The sequence below is a fragment of the Eleutherodactylus coqui genome, chromosome 4 (assembly GCF_035609145.1).
Source record: "Eleutherodactylus coqui strain aEleCoq1 chromosome 4, aEleCoq1.hap1, whole genome shotgun sequence".
NCBI classification, from domain to species: domain Eukaryota; kingdom Metazoa; phylum Chordata; class Amphibia; order Anura; family Eleutherodactylidae; genus Eleutherodactylus; species Eleutherodactylus coqui.
Window position 1 is genome coordinate 209,392,597 of NC_089840.1, and position 20,102 is coordinate 209,412,698.

General features: G+C 45.4%; 1 protein-coding gene across 1 annotated transcript in view; it reads left to right on the forward strand.

The window, feature by feature from the left end:
* Positions 1–946: 946 nt before the first annotated feature.
* Positions 947–20,102, forward strand: part of LOC136625990 (hexokinase-1) — an 80,129-nt gene continuing 60,973 nt past the window's right edge. The window contains exon 1 of the mRNA XM_066600650.1: positions 947–1,159. Within this exon, the coding sequence (XP_066456747.1) occupies positions 1,097–1,159 (63 nt within the window). The 5' untranslated portion in view covers positions 947–1,096. The remainder of the gene's footprint in view (positions 1,160–20,102) is intronic.

The following is a 20,102-nucleotide window of genomic DNA, read 5'->3' on the forward strand; positions in this document are numbered from 1 at the left end:
CTGTCCTTTAAACTTAATTTCCTCTTATCATCCACATCTAATATTGTTTTCCAAAACTGCATCAAAAAACCTGAACAAAACTGCATGTCTGATCTGACGCAGAGTTTCCTGTACTTTACTGTGTCTTTTCTCGTTATCTAACTGCACCCGGGGCATATTGAATAAAAGGCTTGTAGCCCAGCAGATACGTGGGGGGAAGGGTTGCTGTGTCATTGCAAGCTGTAAACCGTCACCGTGACTTACTAATACATGAGGAATGCCGTCCGCTTTCCTTAAGAAATTAATCCCCCCTGTGATCTGTATACTGAATACAGTACGCACTGTTCTGAACTAGGTCTATATTAATGCTAAAGCCTTTCACGGTCATTAGGGTCACATCCCACTATTAAAATACTTATGTCTAATATATAAAAACCCATGGATGGCTTTGTATGGGCTCAATATAGTAGCCGATACTATAGAGGAAGTGATGGGGAGTAGGCGGCGGACATCGTAGATGCAGTACGTGATGAACGTGCCATTATTACATATTTAATAGATGACGTAGGCCTCCCCTTTTCAGAAGAAGTTGCATCCTACTTGCCCTTTCTACGGTGCAGAAGCCTTCCCCTCCCTGTGCAATGTAGACTGGTGTCTTGCATACCCTTCCCCCTACAAGTAATTGTGTGCACACCCTCAAACAGACATACAGGACAGGAAATAGTTAAATAAATATTTTGTTGCCATCTATAGTATCTACTTATACAACCTGCAACATTGTATATTATTTCCAGAGTGCACAGTTTAGAGTGAACAGTGTTCGCCCCCGACTCTGCTCAGTCAGCCCCCTATTGAGGGTCATCAAGCTGCTCTCTCTTCTATGCAGCAAGTCCACATGTTACAGCCAATCCGAGGCCAGGAAGTGGGTTGGATCTTGCATGTCACTGTAGGAGAGGAAAGAAAAAAAAAAACATCTACATCTCTGAGCTTGTAGGGCAGCGAGAAGGAGAGAGCTCTGCTGCTGTGCATTTCTATACGGCACTGGGAGATTACACATTTGCAAAAACTTTGCAGCACAAAAAGGGGCCCCAATACTCAACTGAAGCCAGTCTGCAGGATGATAGCTGCCCAGCTCCTGGCCTACTACTTCACAGAGCTCAAAGATGATCAGGTCAAAAAGGTGAGACCTACCCCACTGCATCCCCATGTGATAGCTACTAATTGAACATTGCTTGCCCTAATGCAAAACCCATGTATATTCATTCATTTCTTAACACGTTAAGCTATTTTTGCCTGTGTGATTCTAGAGGATTACAGGTACAGGATGTATGGGGAGAAGAACATTGTAATTCATGGTGTAGCCTGCCATGTCCTTGAAAGCAGGAAGACATGTCATATCTGGTACTCTCTGATTAGGCCTTTGCACAGTGGTGATGGGGAAGGGGGGTCTGCATGGAGAAAATTACTTGGTATTATACTAACCTGCAATAACACCTTGTGAGAACGTGATCCAAAAGCTTATTAACCGTATGAATGCACGATCTAACCTTCACCGTCATGATGCCTGACTCTAGTTGTATTGTATCATTGTTCAATATTCTAATCCTTTCTTTCTATCTATAGTATGTATATCTATCTACAGTATTTTTCTATCTATCTACAGTATCTATCTATTTATCTCATATCTATCTAGCTTCAGTATGTCCATCTAAAGTATCTATCTATCTATATCTATCTATCTATCTATCTATCTCTCATATCTATCTATCTATCTATCTATATCTATCTATCTATCTATCTATCTATATCTATCTATCTATCTATCTCTCATATCTATCTATATATCTATCTATCTCTCATATCTATCTATCTATCTATATCTATCTATCTATCTATCTATCTATATCTATCTATCTATCTATCTCATATCTATCTATCTATCTCATATCTATCTCTACCTCGTATCTATCTATCTATCTATCTATCTATCTATCTATTTATCTCATATGTCTATCTAAAGTATCTTTCTATATCTACAATATCTATCTATTCATCTATAGTATCTATCTAGATCTATCTCATATTTATAGCTATCTACAGTATCTTTCTGTACTATATCTATCTATTTTAAACCTGATCAACCATAGAAATGTATCATCTAACCTTGATCATCATGATGCCTGACACTAGTTTTATTATATCATTGTTAGATATTCTAATCCTTTCTTTCTTTCTTTCTTTCTTTCTTTCTTTCTTTCTTTCTATCTATCTATCTATTTATCTATCTCATATCTATCAATCTCTCTATTTATTAATCTCATATGTATCTATCTATCACATTATTTACCCATCTCTCTATCATATATAGACTCATAAAGCAACAATATACCCTATAGCTCAGTATGATACTTGTCGTAACTTACATGTCATTAAAAATTCATATGATGCCTGTATGAGGTGGCGGAGGGTAATAAGACAGTTTAATGGCATTCGTCGATTTCCATAGTTAACTGTGTTCCTGTTAATCCTCCTCCTGACTATATTCCAAAGGCTGTATCTCCAAGGACACACCTTAGTGACGATGTCTTCATGGCAGGTCGCTTCTCTATATTCATCATCACTCTCTACCAATAAACCGCCAAAGTGCCATTACTAAGCCACCGGCACTTTGGCGTGGTCCAGTCATGTGACCTCTGTACATGTCCTTGGAATATCCTGAGGGGAGGTCAAACCTCTTGGAACATTTAATTGTAGACTGCCATTCCTGGAATTCTTGTAAGACTATTGGCTTCTGCTCGTATTTTACAGATTTTCTAGTTTGCAGTGCTTTAGGCAGTGACTAGTTTATAAGCTTATATGAAATATATATATTCTGGATGAATACTGCTGATAGATGTTATACAACGATGCTGTGATATAGAACTTGTGCTGCACGAAACCTTTAATAGATTTGAATGGACGTGCATCACGGGGATAGGCGTGGAATTTTAAGTGGCTGAGGGCATCTTATCCATTCTTCTTGTAACCTTGTATATGCCAATTTATCCACCTACTAAAGGACTTTGTCCTCCAAAAAAGAAACACCGGAATTAGAAAACCTCTGTATGGCATATAAATAAGTATTGGAAAAGATTCAATGACACAAGGCGGCTGACCTGTTAGTACTTAAAAAGAGGACTCAAGCAGTTGAGAGGAAACCAAAAGGACCTCATTATAGTCAATAGGGACCGTTAGGAACTATTTGGTTCCATCATAAGATGGATCTGTTCAGCCAGGGGATTCCCCTTTACTGCTCCCCTGAACAGAGCAAGAAAACGGAACCACCGATGCAGATGTGAAAGCAGCCTTGTCAAGTGGCGGCCCCGCTGTCACTTTCTTCTCACTGCCCTTCGCTCCTGTCCATGTAAACTCCCAGCTGCGGTATTCCCCACCCCCGCCCCGCCGTAGCTGCCGGCCCCCCTGTTACTGTCCTCGCAGGGGACAGCGACGCAGGAGGAGGACCGGAGCACTGTTTGCAGCACAGATGGGACAGCAGCGCGTAGACTGACAGCACAGGAGCTTTGAAGGGGACAAGGGAGAGCGGCGGAGAGGTGAGTGACACGAGGCGGGAGGGGAGATGATGAGCACCCATTCTCCTGCCCAGCTAATCAAGTTGTGGGCATTGTTTGTGGGTGTGCAGTTTGTCTCCACCCATTCTTCTGGTGGAGACAAGATGCACAAGTACCGCCATCTTCCAATGAGGTCCCCGCTGCCTTAATTCTGTTTTTGAGGTCATTCAGATTAGTCACTAATGGTGGCACAAAAACATGGTCTTTGATGTATCTCCACTAGAAAAAGTTGCAGGGTGTAATGTCTTGGGATCTTCTGGGGCAAGAGTTGTAGTGTTACGTCTTAGGGTCTCATATGACCTATCCAAAGTTGAAGCTGTGTGTCATTTAGAAAATGTTGAACCTTCAGGTGTCAATATGGCAGTGCTCCATCTTGCCTCATAAATGAAGTCATCAGAATCTTCAATAAAGGGTCACTTCCGGGATTATTTTTTCCCATTCATGATGTAGCCTTCACCCTGGTGTGTATATAAGTCAGCTAGTGTTACCTTGGTTAGTTATTCCTTTCTATCTGAAACTCCTGGCCTCTTTCTCCTCAGATGATCATGTGATCTCAATTCTGACCAGCTCAGATCTACTTGAGGGTTATGGATTCATTTTCTAGGCAGATTTGCAGTCTGTGTGATGCTATTACATGGATCCACTACATTAACAACTTAGGGTCCTTTTACATGGGTCAATAAATCATTTAGTGTAAATGCATGCCCCAACTAAACAACAAATGAGAATTTGCTCATTTATCGTTCATAGTTCAGTTTCTGCATGCAAACAGGCAGCTGTTTTCTTATGAATGACTGCCTGTTTATTGTGAATGGAGGCCAGATGGGTTGGAATGATCTCCAGCATGCTCCACCACCATACACTAAGCGATGCTTGTTCCTGTGTAGAAGTACAGTAATGATTATTGCTGGGACGACCTGTCAGGCATCTACGCCCAACGGGTAATCCTATGTAAAAGGTCCCTTACAGGGAATACAGGCACTCCTATTACAGTTACTGGAGATGAGCACACAGTAATAATAAAGGAGATCACAGCTCATCCTCCTGACTGTATAACTGTGGTCTGTACTATATTTAGGTGAATATAAGAGGTGATGATGATTTATCCGTTCAGTTGTTGGCAACTTTCGGTCACCTTGTGAATCAATATACGCCATGCTTCCCTGTCTTTGTCCGCTTCTTTCAGATTTTCAAACAGTCATGTTCGTGTCAACCTTGATTGTGTCCAGCTAGCGTGTTCTTGGCGTCCTCTTCTTCTGGACCCACTGACCGTGCCGAGCATTAATGTTGTTTCCAGAGAATTAGCTAGTATGACATGACCAAAGTATGAAAGCCGTTGTTTGGTGATTTTGCTTTCTACTGATACTTTTGCTGTGACAAGGTCTAGCATCGCCTTATTTGTGACCATCTCTGTCCATGGTGTGTGCAGCATACGCTGCCAGCACCACAGCTCACAGGCATCCATCCTCCTCCTGTTACTGTCTTGAGTGACCAGCTCTCGCATGCATATGTAGTTATTGGGAAAATGATTGCATTGATTATTTGGATCTTTATTGGGATGCTGATGTCTTTGCCCTTCACTAGATATAAAAACTGTCCCCCCTGCAGGCAAAAATTGTATAGCGTGAAAACACGCACGGAAAACAAGTCGTGGCATGTCCTACTTCTGTGCGTGTCTCGCAGAGGCCCGCGCAGAAATTTCACTGGTGATGGGCTGACTCCGCTCTGCGGATGCGCTGGCTGGGCGGCAGCCATCACATAGTGCAGAGAGAAAACGCCGGGAGCCGCAGGGCTGTGCAGGAGCACAGGTCCGTATCCCGTTGTGAGAACTGCACCCATGCTCTACAGTTTCATGTGGATTCTCCAAACCCCATTTGTGCACATTATGATAGTTAACTTTACCACTTAGATGAAAAGGGTATTAGTGTATCTTGAAGCCACTGGAAACTAGGGGTTTAACAGGAAGAACGCCCCTCCCACACCACTAGCTTCCAATTGGCTCAAGCCTACAAGGTCCTAGCAGCACAGTGTGCATAGCTTTTTGCCGGCCATGCTGCCTTAGGCCCCTTGCACACGAGCGGAAATTCCGCGGTGGGATTTCCCACAGAATTTCCGCCCATGGAAGCTGTCATAGGATTGTGTTAGAAAACGCAATTCTAGGCAGACAGCCGCGATATGTCCACGCGAAATCACGCCCGTAAAACAAATCGCGGCATGCTCTATTTCTCTGTGGGGTTCACAGAAATGTCACTTCCCGACCGTCGGCTCCGCTCTGTGCATGCACTGGCTGGCCGGCAGCTGGCACATCAAGGAGCCGGAGCAGCAGGAGAGATGAGTGCCACACTGGTCCCTGCAGGGGCTCCGGTCGGGTCCGGCTGCGAGAAAGCAGCTGGATCCGACCCGGCCATCTGCAGGAGGCCTTAGGGTGAGGATTGCTTTTCCACTTGGCCTTACTTTCTGAGCAGTGAAAAAAGTAATGGCAACAAGGAAAGTAAGCGTCACGGTAAGGCAGGACAACCGGGCAAAAAGCAATGCACACGCACCAGTGTGGACTCTCACCGCTGGGTCCCACGGCACTTCAGAGGGATAAGTCCCTGCCGACCGCCGGATGAGCCCTCAGTCCTGGATTGTGCCTGCGTGCTGAGCAAACTCCGCCACCTGTGACAGCGGATGGGTCCCGGCAGAGCGCCGCATTAGCCTTCCGTCCTGGACACAGCCTGTAATTTTCCTCCTCGCTGCCTGTAGAGTGGACGCCGGCGCCTGTCACACCGCACTTCCCCGCTGCTGTATCCCATTCCTGCTCTGCTGTTACACACAGCGGCGGCAGGCTCTCACACAGTCCACCTGCCACTGTGGCCTGCATGCTGCCAGCCAATATTGCACACTGACATCAGGGGGAGGGGGCCCGCCTTGTGTGCCGGCGCTGGGGAAGAGCTTTGCACCTGGGGCTCCAACTGCAGCCCGATGCATCGTTCTCACAGTAAGCCCTTGGATTTTCCTTTTGTGATTAGTGGGCTGCCAGGACCTGCAGCCCACGTCGCTGTGCAGCCAATCCGCATCAGGGGGCGTCACCGCGCTCTCAATCTTGACTCCACCAGGACTTCCTTGTGGCGTCAAGATACACTAATACCGATGAAAAGTTGATTCATCACTAAAAATCAAGTCCAGTAAGAAGCCGTCGCCCTCCATCTTCAGCAACATTGCTTCACTAAATTCTACACACCTTTTTTTCCCACCCGTATGAAAGGCCTGCACTAGCTGTAACCAATTTGGCCTAATCATTAAACGTCACCTTAACAAGCATCAGACAGTTGTATGAGGGATCAGAAGTTCTTGGATTTGAGCCACGACATGAGGGCTTGTGTCACCGTGCCTATTACAGTCCATAACCTCCACGTGGCTGCACTACAGTAAAATAATGGGGGACTAGATGGTATGTGCTGGCCTCTACTCCTGGGGATGGTGTTACAGTGTGGTGTGGTGCATCTCCAGGAGTTAGGAAGGTAGTTAACACCTTAAGGCTGCCTGTCCATGGGCGTTGTGGTATCCCGCGGCGGATCTCCGCCGCCCGGGAGCGGGATCTCCACTGTCAGCCTATCTGACAGAAAGGCTGACCGCAGAGAATCACTGCAATTCGTAGCATGCTGCGAATTGCTGGCCGCTAGCGGAGAATCGCAATGTTTCTCCTCTAGTGGACAGGGGGCCAGCGCTTTTCATAGCAACGCTATAGAAAGCTTCAGACGGCGTGATTCGCCGGCGGTAAATCGCAATGTTTCTCCTCTCGTGGACAGGGGGCCAGCGCTTTCCATAGCAACACTATGGAAAGCTTCAGCTGGCGTGAATCGCCGGCGGTAAATCGCAATGTTTCTCCTCTCGTGGACAGGGGGCCAGCGCTTTCCATAGCAACACTATGGAAAGCTTTAGCTGGCGTGAATCGCCGGCGATTTACCGCCGGTGGAATCACGCCCATGGACAGGACCCATAAAGATACGGCGATAAGGAGGCAACGATTTTGGGGCGATTTTCATCCCCACATTTCAAAAGCCTCAACTTATTTAATTTTCTGTTGACATGGCCTTATAAAGGCAGTTTTTTTTGCGTGGCAAACTGTAGTTTTTATTGGTACCATTTTGGGGTAATATAATGTATTGTAAAACTTTTATTCATTTTTTTTGGAGAGGAGGGAGAGAAAACGCAACAATTCTGCCATTGTTTTTTTTACAGTGTTAATCATGATAAAGGCTGGTATATTTATGATGATACCTACCAAATTTATAATTTTTTTTATGGTTTATCTTTTTTTGAAAATTATTTTTTTTACATCGTTGCATTGAGTTTTTTATTTTTACATTAACGGAGCTCTGTGAGGGCTTGTTTTTGAGGAGCTGTAGTTTTTATTGGAGTACATACAGATTTTTTGATCACTTTCATTGTGTTTTTTTGGCATTTTGCCTCAGTTTTTTAGGGTTTTTTAAAAACTTTTTTTGACATGCAAGATAAATAGTGTGCAGGTTATTATGGATATGTTGATATCAAATATGTGGGCTTAAAAATTTTTTTTTTCTTTTATACAAGCAGTTTTTATTCATATTTTTTTCTTACACTATTTTTATATTTTCTTACATTTTTTATTTCTCTGTAGGGGACATGAACCATAAAAGCTAAGATTGCTATGATAATGCATTGCACTACTTCTGTACTGCAATGCATTATCGCTCACAATAGGATTTTTGCAGGAGGGTTTCTCCAAGGGGGTTGGGGGCAACATATTTTTTCGCTAAAAATGACACTCACGGTCGTGTGAATGCACGATAAAACGCTGGCCATGACAGCGGAAAAACATCCATTTATGCCAATAAGCGGCGTGGACGAGAAAACGTAAAAACACCTATGCTCGTGTGAAAGAGTCCTAAGGTTAACTCTCAGTAGTGACAACTCCGGGTCACTATAGTCTTCCCCTTACATAAACAGCCCGTTTCCTCAAATTGTCAGTACCAATGGCGAATGCTCTTTGGCACTGGTGGACTAATGCCAAAAAGCTGTTGCGCTGCAATTACAAATTCAGTCTTGCTGAGTTGCAGAATTATCCCACCAGCAAGATGCCAGACTAAACAACTGGCCAGCGAAGAAAGCTTGGTGTCATGTTCTCATCTGGGATAATTCTACGTCATCACATAGGCTTAATGTCGCAATGGCACAATAGCTGCGTTGTGATATGTGCGACCACTATTTCAGTGGTAGAAGTTCTCGCATTCTTGTTTCAACACGCATATCAGGACTGGATATTATATCTGAATGGGTGCTGAGCCTGACTGTAGATCACATCTTAATGACTCCGGACACGTAACTATACCTCCCATGCAATTGTTCGTACAAATGTGTGATTGGCCGATCATCAAATCAAATCACTAATTTTTTAAACTTGTGCTTAGGTTATAGCTACTGTGGTTCTCTGAAAATAAGACCTACCCATAAAATATGTCCTACCCTGATTTTTGGCTATTTTCGGGGAAGCTTGAAAAATAAGCCCTACCCTAAAAATAAGCCCTAACTAGACTACATAAAAAAACCAAATACATTACTGTACCTAGCAGCTGCAATCCAGGTCCCTCCTGCTACTCTCTGAGGTAGGCGATATTTCACTGCATTACCCGCGGCAATAATCTGCATGCGGGTAACGCAATGAACACTTCCCATAGGATAACTATGGAAAGCGCAGCTCGATGCACACAAGCAGAAAATCGCTGCGATTTTCTGCTCATGTATACAAATTGTGGCATGCTGCGATTTTCCACGATGAAGCTATCATAATGATGCTATAATCATTTTGGGGGGAATGCAGGATCCTAGCGGCATCGGATGAATTTCATTGACTATAATGGATCAGGTTTCTGTTATAAAGCCCGGCCTTTAAAAAAAAAAAAAAGTGCTGCTTGCTGCACTATTTTTTTCAGCAATTTATCGGAATCTGTGATGGAGGCTCTGAATGGAATTATTGACACAGATGTGAACTAGGCCCAATATCATGTTACAACTGTTAATCAGTACAGAGGGACGGACATACGTTATATGATATCTGCAATTATCAGAATGATCTTCCATGTGGAATTTCACTTCAGTTGTTAACGAAATTGTTCATGTTTATATCTGTGCATGTGATCCCTTATATGATGGCGGATCAGACTGTCTAAGTTTCATAAAGGTAATGATCATTAATAATTGGCTCTTAGGCCTGGATTGACACAAGCGTATTTGTCCACGCAAAATTTGCATGTGCAATACGCAGTACATAGAACTCATTGGCTACCATAGGTTCGTTCACATGTGCGTATTTTTCCTGTGCATTTCAGCCGCGCAAAAAAACATCCCTGCAGCATGCGCACCAAAAGTCCCCATAGAAGTCAATGAGGATGCGGAAATGCATGCAAACTATAGTTGGAGATGAGTAATTGCGCAGAAAAAGAATGCATTTGGAACTCATCACACTAATTAGCCATTACATTCTGTGCTATATATTTTTTTGCCACACACAAATGCACATGACTTGTGTGCGTAAAAAAATGCAGTAAAATCTGATCTGCCGCAAAAAAAGCATAGCTTGTTCCACACAAACATTGTGCTCATGTGTGCGCAAATATGCGTACGCTTGTGTAACGTTGGACTTACAGTGGGATTGCTAGCAAGCCTTATCTGCGAGCTGATTACTTGATTGCAGCAGCTCACTAGAGGCTTCCTGAATTGTGCGGTAACCATGACAACACAGAGAAGGTGTGACGGGAAGACGTATTGTGTGCCGCGCACTTCTGGGAGAGTAATTGTGTGTCAGCTGGCACTGCTGCGCTCTTGTATGTGGTACTAAAAAGGGACAGGTTTTATAAATACAGCGCTCTGCTGAAAAGAATATAAGCAAATTCTAGAATGTGATACAAAACAACTTCGCTGCTTATTACTAATGACGGAATGTTTTGAGTATACTATTTTGTTGTGGACTCATATCAAGTGACAAGGGCATTTATGTAATAATTATATCAACAAAGTAAAGAAGAAGCAGCACTCCAACATCTTCCATGTGCCAGGCTTATCCGTCTCGGACTGGGCCGCCGGAGTGCCGGTGAATTCTCCGGTAGGCCCCCAAACTACATGCCTTCCCATGTATTTATCTATAGTACCAGCACTCTGCTGTTGCCCGTCTGCCCCCACACCCAACCGCCAGACAGTGCACCTAGATACTGATAGTGTGTAGGGGTGTAGCGAGGTGTCTTGACACCTTGTCGCTTTACTCCTGCCCCAAAACCAGTGGCGGGGCCCATCTACTCCCTGAATGGGCCACCTCCTGCCGTGCGCATCCCTGAGTGGCTGGTTTCTTCTGCAGTTCAGGAGTGACACGATTCCAACATACCCCCGACACTGAGGCTGCCAAGAAAATCAAACATGAGGGTGTGTAGTCACCTCCGAAAAAATAGGTAAAAATATATTAATTTTTCATGTCTAAGTTTGAAAAAAAAAATTAAAATTTCGCTTTTCCATTGCATGCTATTTGCCACGGAATCCGGAGGCGGACGCCCGCTCCGGATTTCACAATGCAAATCTGCCCATGTGCAGGCGGCCTTACTCTTCTCCTCTATGACCTACAACTCCCAGCATGACCTGACAGCTGCAGACCTTCAGATCCTGCTGGGAGTTGTTTTCCTTCCTACAAACTGTACCATCAAATAAATCCAATTTAAACAATCATTCTGCTCTAATGTCTCAGATATACATGCTACCTTCATCACCCTTTTAGATATAATGCCATATTTAGCCCCCTGTTATTTATACCACCTTTAGCCCAGAGGCCTAGCTAAAGGCTCATGGGCCTGGGTTCAAAAGTTCATTTTGGGCTCCCCCATCTTACCTTAGAGTTGATGCCCATGGCCATATGCATAAAACGCTGTTGGTTTCCCGCCGCGTTTTACACATTACAGCCCATATGCTGTGATGGAAGAGCATGATACACAGAGAAATAGAGCATGCTGCGACTTGCGGGAGGGGACGCCAGGAGGGGCGGGATGGGGTTGGACTGGCAGGAGGGGATGACACGAGTGGCAGGGCTGGACTAGCAGGGGGATGCCAGTTGTGGTGGGGCTGGACTGGTGGGAGCAGACACCAGGCATGGCTAGATTGGTGGGAGTGGACTGGCTGGAGCAGACACCAGGCATGGCGGGTCTGGCCTGGTGGGAGCAAACGCCATGAGTCGTGGTTGGGGATGCCAGGAGTAGCTGGGCTGGACTGGTGAGAGGGGATGCCAGGAGTGGTGAGCTGGATAGGCGGGAGGGGACACCAGGAGTGGCGGGGCTGGACAGGCAGGGGGGGATGTCAGGAGTGGTTGGTTGGAAGGATAGGATGTCAGAATTCCGAACCCGGGTGGTACACCAGTGGCCCTCGTTATATAGAATTCCAACTTAAACCCCGTTATATATATTGTCACCATTTGACCCCTTTTATGCCCCCTTTAGCCATCTGTTATATATAATGCCACCTTTTGCCCCTTGTTATATAGAACGGCCACTTTCTTAATATGTAATAAAATAGAAAACAGGTCATACTCACCTCCTGTGTAGCTCCTCAGCCGATGATAGTCGGTGTCTCTCTGTCCACCGTTGACTTCTGCACTTGACAAAGACCCGTCTTTCATATGGGTTGAAACATTGCTGATTTGCAGGATCTCCTCCTTAGGGCTCAGTCACACAAGAGTTTTTACGTGCATATATATGTGTGTAAAACAAACGCGTGACCGTGTCCATTGCCATCCATATGTTCTATCTTTTGTAGGTGCGTTTTTTTTTACAAATGCAGTACGAACGTTGTTACGCACGTATATACGTGCGTAAAAATGCCCATGTGACTGAGCCCTTGTGGAGTTTTTATAGTGCACCTAACTGATGCTGCCTGGATTCTTTTGATTGTTTGACTTCTGCGTTGTGTGATCATGCGAGCAGTGACATGTACAATGAATGGCATGTGACCACTGCAACTTCTGGGACTGGAGAGGTGGGGAGTGGGGCTGCTGTGCTGGACTGGGGGGAAATGACAATATAACAGGTGAGTATTACTAGTTCTTTCATTTTACTCCATTCCCTGTCTATCCCATTTTATTTACCCTTGCGAAACCCTTTTAAGCCATGCCCCTTTGTTAAGCCCCACCTCCATCAGCGATCACCAGCTGAAAATGGAACAGATCAGCACGAAATTAACCCCTTTGTTCTCTCTAGGATTTCTACAACACTGTTTCAGTATCCTGCAGACTGACATGACTGAGTGGGGGAAAAATTATCATCTGTTTACTTTTAGCATTTACTCCTAGGTTTAGTGTTTCTTTAATAGCTGGTGATGGAGGATGATGAATGCACACAGACATTGACATGTGGCAATCGCCAGTCTATTTACCTATTTCTGCATCCGCCTACTCCTCAGCAATAAATAGTGATCCATCAGATTACTCATTACATCCTCTACTTACTGTATGATATAATCATCGTATGTGTGGACAATGTTTATATATCTAGAATAATCTGGCCATTTTTGCTTAAAAAACTAAGACAAGTTTGCAGTTAATAGGATTGTACTCCAGTAACAAAAAGGACATTTCCTGCCTTGTCCATCCCTCAGGTAGTAGTGACAGTCTGCTAGGGCACACCTCAGGTAGTAGTGACAGTCTGCTAGGGCACACCTCAGGTAGTAGTGACAGTCTGCTAGGGCACACCTATATGTCAAGTACGGGCCACCTGTTTATACACTCATTTTTGTTTTTTTCCTCCCCGCTTTCAAGAAATCATAACTGTTTTATTAATCCTTCAATGTAGCTCTCCGAGGGCTTGTTTTTTGTAGAATGAATTGCATTTTTCAACAGTACAATGTAATGTACCATATAATGTACTGAAAAAGTTTTTAAAAACTGCAGACTGCAGTAAAAATGAGATGATAAATGTATTCTGTGGGTCAGTACGATTGCAATGATCTAAAAATTATTTCGTTTTTTTGCTGTACAACTTTTAAAACTTAAAATTTTTATCTTTGGAGAAACATAAAATTATTATCTGACAGCCATGACTTTTTTTATTTTTCCATTGAGCGAGGGCTCGTTTTTAACTGGACATTCCGCAGTTTCTATTGGCATAATTTTGCAGTATATATGACTTATTGATAGCTTTTTATTAAACTTTTCTTGGAAATGGGGTGACAGAAAAAGCGCAATTCTGGTGTGTATTTTTTTGCTGACCATGCGGGATAAATAATGCGTTACTTTGATCGATTGGAGATTTACAGATGCAGCGATACCAAATATGTTTTTTTTGTCTATTACAACTATGGAGAAAAAGTTTTTGTTTTAAAAACAACTTTTATTACCTTTTATTTTTTAATAGTTATTAAAACCTTTTTAGACTCATTTTTAATTTTTTTATTAGTTCCCTTAAGCTAACTTCACACGTGTGAGTGTAATGTGGAGCCATGAATCCCACCCCATATCTCGCTCCCCATGATGTGAAATCCACTGGGATGTGAGGCTTCACTTCTGGGACATAGGGATCCTCCGGCATGGCTGTCACAGCCGTGGCAGAGGATTGTGGAGTTTCTCCCATTGCTTTTGCAGCATCCGAGGAACAGACCCACAGCCGAGGAAACAGCGGATTAGAGATGACATCCTTGTCATGGGGCTCTACAATCTCCTCCCCTGAGGGTAGCTCGAGACCCGATCCCGTCGCCGCTTGGGGAGATCACAGGAATAGTAACCGGGTGTTACCTTAAAGGGGTTGTCTCGCGGCAGCAAGTGGGGTCATACACTTCTGTATGGCCATATTAATGCACTTTGTAATATACATCGTGCATTAATTATGAGCCATACAGAAGTTATTCACTTACCTGCTCCGTTGCTAGCGCCCCCGTCGCCATGGATCCGTCTAAATTGCTGTCTTCTGGCGTTTTTAGACGCGCTTGCGCAGTCCGGTCTTCTGCCTGGTGAATGGGGCCGCTCATGCCGGAGAGCTGCTCCCGCGTCGTCATCGTAGCTCCGCCCCATCACGTGTGCCGATTCCAGCCAATCAGGAGGCTGGAATCGGCAATGGACCGCACAGAGCCCACGGTGCACCATGGGAGAAGACCCGCGGTGCATCGTGGGTGAAGATCCCGGCGGCCATCTTGGAGAAGGAAGAAAGAAGTCGTCACAGAGCGGGGATTTGGGTAAGTAATATATATATTTTTTTTTTTAACCCATCCCTTGGGTTTGTCTCGCGCCGAACGGGGGGCCTATTGAAAAAAAAAACCCCGTTTCGGCACGAGACAACCCCTTTAAGTCCAATTGTCACTCGTCAAGCCACCGTTCCTCCTCCTGGAGCGGATATTGTAGACCAATAAAATAGTCCAAAACCAGAGAGTATATATTGGCACAAAATCGGGAACGGTCGATCTTGTCCATTTACTTAACTTCTTAATAAAGTCAATAACAAGTGTAGAAAACACAGAATACAAGACTTCTATCTCGGTGAAACTCACGGGATATTGGAACAGGCAATCGCTCGGCCTCTTCCATACTCCACACACAGACTGATCTGACAGCTTCTCTGTAGTGTCTGCCCTCTCTGACAGACAGGCTCAGACTGAATTGCTCCCTCTTGCATTGCATTCTTGCAAACACCTGTACATTGCACCATCAGGTGACCACAAACGATACACACAAAACGATACATTTTCCAGACAGGACAGAACATACCAGACATTAACCCTTTCAGTCCTGCAAACAGTATTACACATAAATCCAATGCACTCCACAAACAAGACACTGACAAGACAATGACATGAGACAGACATAGAACATTCTGGAGGGGTCCCCATTAACTCTGGGCCACTACACTTTCAATGGGGCTGCAATGCGAGATCATGCACAAGATAGAACATGCCTAGATTTGTTTCCTGCATAGCATCACGCTGCCATGCAGGAATACATTGCTCATGTGTAAGACTCAATTCAAAAGAATGGGATTCATATTTGTGCATCTCGCAACGCACAAATGTCAGTACATAAATAACAGTACAGACGACAAATGGGAGAAGTTTAGGCCCCCTGTCCACGGCAGTTTATTCGCCGGCGGTATTGCTATGGAAAGCACCGACACCTGTCCACGAGCGGAGAATCATTGTGACTCTCCACCCGTGGCGGGCAATTCATAGCATGCTGCCCCAATTCTCCGCGGACAGCCTATCTATTAGATAGGGCTGACCGGCGGAGGCGCTTTGCCGCGGGATACCGCATCGCCCGTGGACAGCTGGCCTTAAAAACATCCTAATTACCTCATGTGAGCAGTTCATATCCTCTAAAAACAAAAGATCTACAAGTAGAAGAGAAAACCCTGGAAAAAAGACGGCTATAGGGCGATCAAATAACTATGTATAAATACATGAGGGGACAATACAAGGATCTCTCCCATGATCTGTTTACACCCAGGACTGCGATGGTAACAAGAGGGCATCCGCTACGTCTACGTGATCTCAATTGTGGATCCAGGGATTTTTACTCTGGCTGCCATTATGGAGTTGGAAGGGATTTTGTCCTCCAAATTAGCTAAATTGATTTGTTGTTTTTTTTTTGCCTTCCTTTGGACCAATAAGGAAGGGGGGGGGGGGGGGGGTTAAGACAGGCTGAACTAGATAGACAAAAATTGAAAGATAGGAGCTTGGATGATTACAGATAAAATTACTTCTGCTTTTATTCAATTTGTGCTCATAGTAACAAAGAAACTAAATACGTCCCGAGAGCGCGTGGGCTTGTCGAGCATTCAACATCTTGGCGGAGTCTAGATACATGAGGCTTTTGTGGTCTGTAAGTACAGTGATTTGATGGAGGGCCCCTTGCAGGACGTGCCTCCATTCCTCAAAAGCCCATTTAATAGCTAGTAACTCCCGGTTACCTACGCCGTAATTATGCTCTGTAGAGGAGAATTTTCTGGAAAAGTAGGCACAAGGCCTAAGGTTTGTGAGTGTGGAGGTACCTTGGGACAGTACCGCTCCTACTCCAAACTCGGAGGCGTCTACCTCCACCACGAACGGACTGGATAGATCAGGTTGGATGAGGACGGGCGCTGAAGAGAGAGCAGCCTTCAGGGTGGCGAAGGCCGCAAGTGCATCTGGCGACCAATTACTCACATCCGCCCCCTTTCTGGTGAGATCCGTTAAAGGCTTAGCCACCACGGAGAAGTTCTTGATGAACTTACGATAATACTCAGCAAACCCCAGGAAGCGCTGCAGGGCTTTTAGGGTAACTGGCTGAGCCCATTCCGTGATAGCCTTCACCCTAATGGGATCCATCTGAATATCACATGGTGTAGTGATATATCCCTTTGTCAAACTGTCCTGAATATTGTCCTTTCTGGACTCTCTCTCAGGAACAGTTACATTGTAGATCCGACCCTTTGGGAGTTTAACACCTGGGATCAGATCAATTTCACAATCAAATTCTCTAAGAGGAGGCAATCCTTCAGAGAGTTGTTTGGAGAAAGCATCAGAAAACTCATTAATATAGTCTGGTAACTCGACCCCCTCCAAAACAGAAGTATCCAGGTGCACTGGATTCATGTGATTAGTACAGTGGGACCCCCACTTGACCAGCTCCAGCGTGTTCCAATTAATAATGGGATTGTGTTCTCTTAACCAAGGGAGCCCTAAGACTATGTCCACCGACAAGTCTTTCATAACGAGGAAGGTGCAAGTCTCAGTATGCTGGGCTCCTATGGTGAATGTCAACTCTGGGGTAACCAGATTGACGAGGCCGGCATGCAAGGGAGTGGAGTCTACCCCTGCAATCTGAATAGGAGGATCTAAACGTAGCAAGGAACCAAAAATCTGAGCCACAAAATCAAAGTTCACAAAGTTTGCTGCTGCCCCAGAATCAACAAAGGCTTGTCCTGCACGAGAGAAGGAATGGAGCTTCAAAACACAGGGCAAGAACATTTTAGACACAACAGGGGGTACCTGAGCCCCTAGACAGTCCTCCTGACAACTGCCTAGGAGCGGAAGTTTCTCCTGCCGAGGTTTTTTTCCGCAGGTAGCGATGCGATGACCAGATTCTCCGCAATATAAACAAAGGTTCTTCTTTAACCGATATTCCCTTCGCTGTTTAGGTGACATCGTCCCCAGTTCCATGGGCTCAGCGGGGGGAGGTGAGGTTGTTGGTCTTGCCGCAGAAGTGGCCGGGAAGGCCGGATGGATCAGACTGGGCCGAGCAGATAGTCTGGCCCTCAGGCGCCGGTCGGCTCGGATGGCTAATGACATTGCTTGTTCCAGGGTACCAGGCTCCGGCTGGGCCACCAGCAGCTCCTTTAGGTCCTCAGATAGACCAGTCACGAACAAGTCCTTGAGGGCTGAGTCGTTCCACCCCGACTCAGTGCAGTGCTGTCTGAATTGGGAACAATAATCTTCTGCCACCTTCTCACCCTGTCGCAAGGACAACAGTTTAGCGACAGCGTAGGCAGCATGGTCGGGTTCGTCATAGATCTGGCCCAAAGCAGCAAAAAAGGCGTCTAGTGACTGTCGGGTGGGGGAGTCAGCTGGTAAGGAGAAGGCCCAAATTTGGGGTTCTCCCCTCATGCGAGTTATCACGAAACCCACTTTCTGGTACTCTGTGCCAGAGGTGTGGGGTCGGAGGTCAAAATAAAGCTTGCAGCCTTCTCTGAACACAAAAAACTGACTTCTCTCACCGGAAAAGAAGTCAGGAGGTGTTGCTCGGGGTTCAGAAACCGTACCAGGAGTGGCAGGGAGCTGCATCATATTAGAAGCCCCTCGCTGCTCCTGAAGCTGCAGGCGAGCAGTCAAGTCCTGGACCAGGTCCGTCAGAATCTGTACCTGGTTGGCTAAGGCTGCCACAGCCTCCATAGCGGGTTTCAAGGTTGCTGGTCGGATGTAGGGATCCGACTTCCGTTCGGCCAGTGTTACTGTCAGGGCTCAGGGTCCGGGAAACTGGAGATCCCTGAAAATACCCGCAACCCCTGTCCCTTCCTACTTGCCCCCCTGGGCTAAGCCCCAGGGCGACAACTGGGCGACGGTCCCTAAACTCACTAAGGAAGGGGGACACGGGGACTAACGAACAGACAGGCACTGGAACAAACAACAGCAAGGGGAGTCAGACAATCCGGGTCAGCAACGAGAGGGTACGCGGTACAAGAGGGTCAGGCAAAGGCAACGTCAGGTCCAAAGGCAGAAGGTCAGTAGCAGGCGTCAGAGCAATGCAGTACGCTGGTGTAGCAGGAAATCCAAAACTAACACTGGCAATGCTAGAGAGAAACAGGCAGGTTTAAATGCTGTCAGAACTCCCGCCCCAGCAGCTGATTGGGGCGGGGAGTCTGCCAGCAGCCAGACCTAGGCAAAAGGCAGCGAGTGCAGATCCCAGACATGCAGCAGCAAGTGCAGATGCTGCTAGTCCTAACACACACACACATATAACTGTCAAGTTTACATATTTTTCTTAATTCCTGTGCAGAAAACAATGACCTGGGTAAACCAGAGTCGCTTCCAGCTGTAGCCCCATGACCTCTTTCTTCCAATTACCAACCCCACATCCACTACATCCCGAATAATGACAAACCCTTATTAATTTTGAATAATTTGGCCACAGCAGCCATTTTATTACAAACAATTTAATATAAATTAAACTAATTGAACCATAAAACTCATAGCAGTTTTTTTTCCGCTGTATAAGACGCTTCGGACGATAAAACGCATGTTTTAGATGAGGAAAAGAGAGAAAAAATATTTTGAACTCACCCAGGGACAGTACAGGGGATAGTACAGAGCTCCGTAACAGCGGCAATCATGTACAGAGCGAGAAAGGGAAGAAGCTGACTGGTGGAGGTGGAGGAGCAGCAGCAGTTCCCGCCAGTGCTCACCACCAATCAGCAGTATGTAAGGGGCAGCAGAGAGAACTAGTAAATGATTTTGTGTTTGCTTGCTCGTGTTAAGATCGCGATGGCCAGCTAGAATTTCAGCACGTTCGCTCTATAAGACACACTGACTTTTTCACCCCACTTTGGGGGGAAGAAAATTGCATCTTATAGGGTGAAAAATACGGTAATTAATATTCATCATCCACCAAAAGAGGGGAGGTCCTTGGAACCCCAAAATCTGCCACCTCACCATTTAAAAGGGGAATATCCTAAGTGCCTTCAGGCGCACTCCAACTGACTTGGAGACACCACTAGCCTTTACAAGTCTAAAAAAATCCACCATCTCTTCAAAGCCTCCCCCTGTCAGAGCCAAGAAGCATCAGACACCAACACACACCAGTCAATTAAAGGAGGGAAGGTGGCTATCCAAACCCTGCCTCCCCCCCAACCAATTTTATAACCAACACCAAATACCCGCCACCCACCGCTGCCATGACAATGTTAATAACTTCCCAACAACCATTCCACCCCATTCTTCAGCATTTACCATTAACCATTTTATCCCCATTTAATGAGCCATTCATAGGGTGAGAGGGTGGGACTTCCT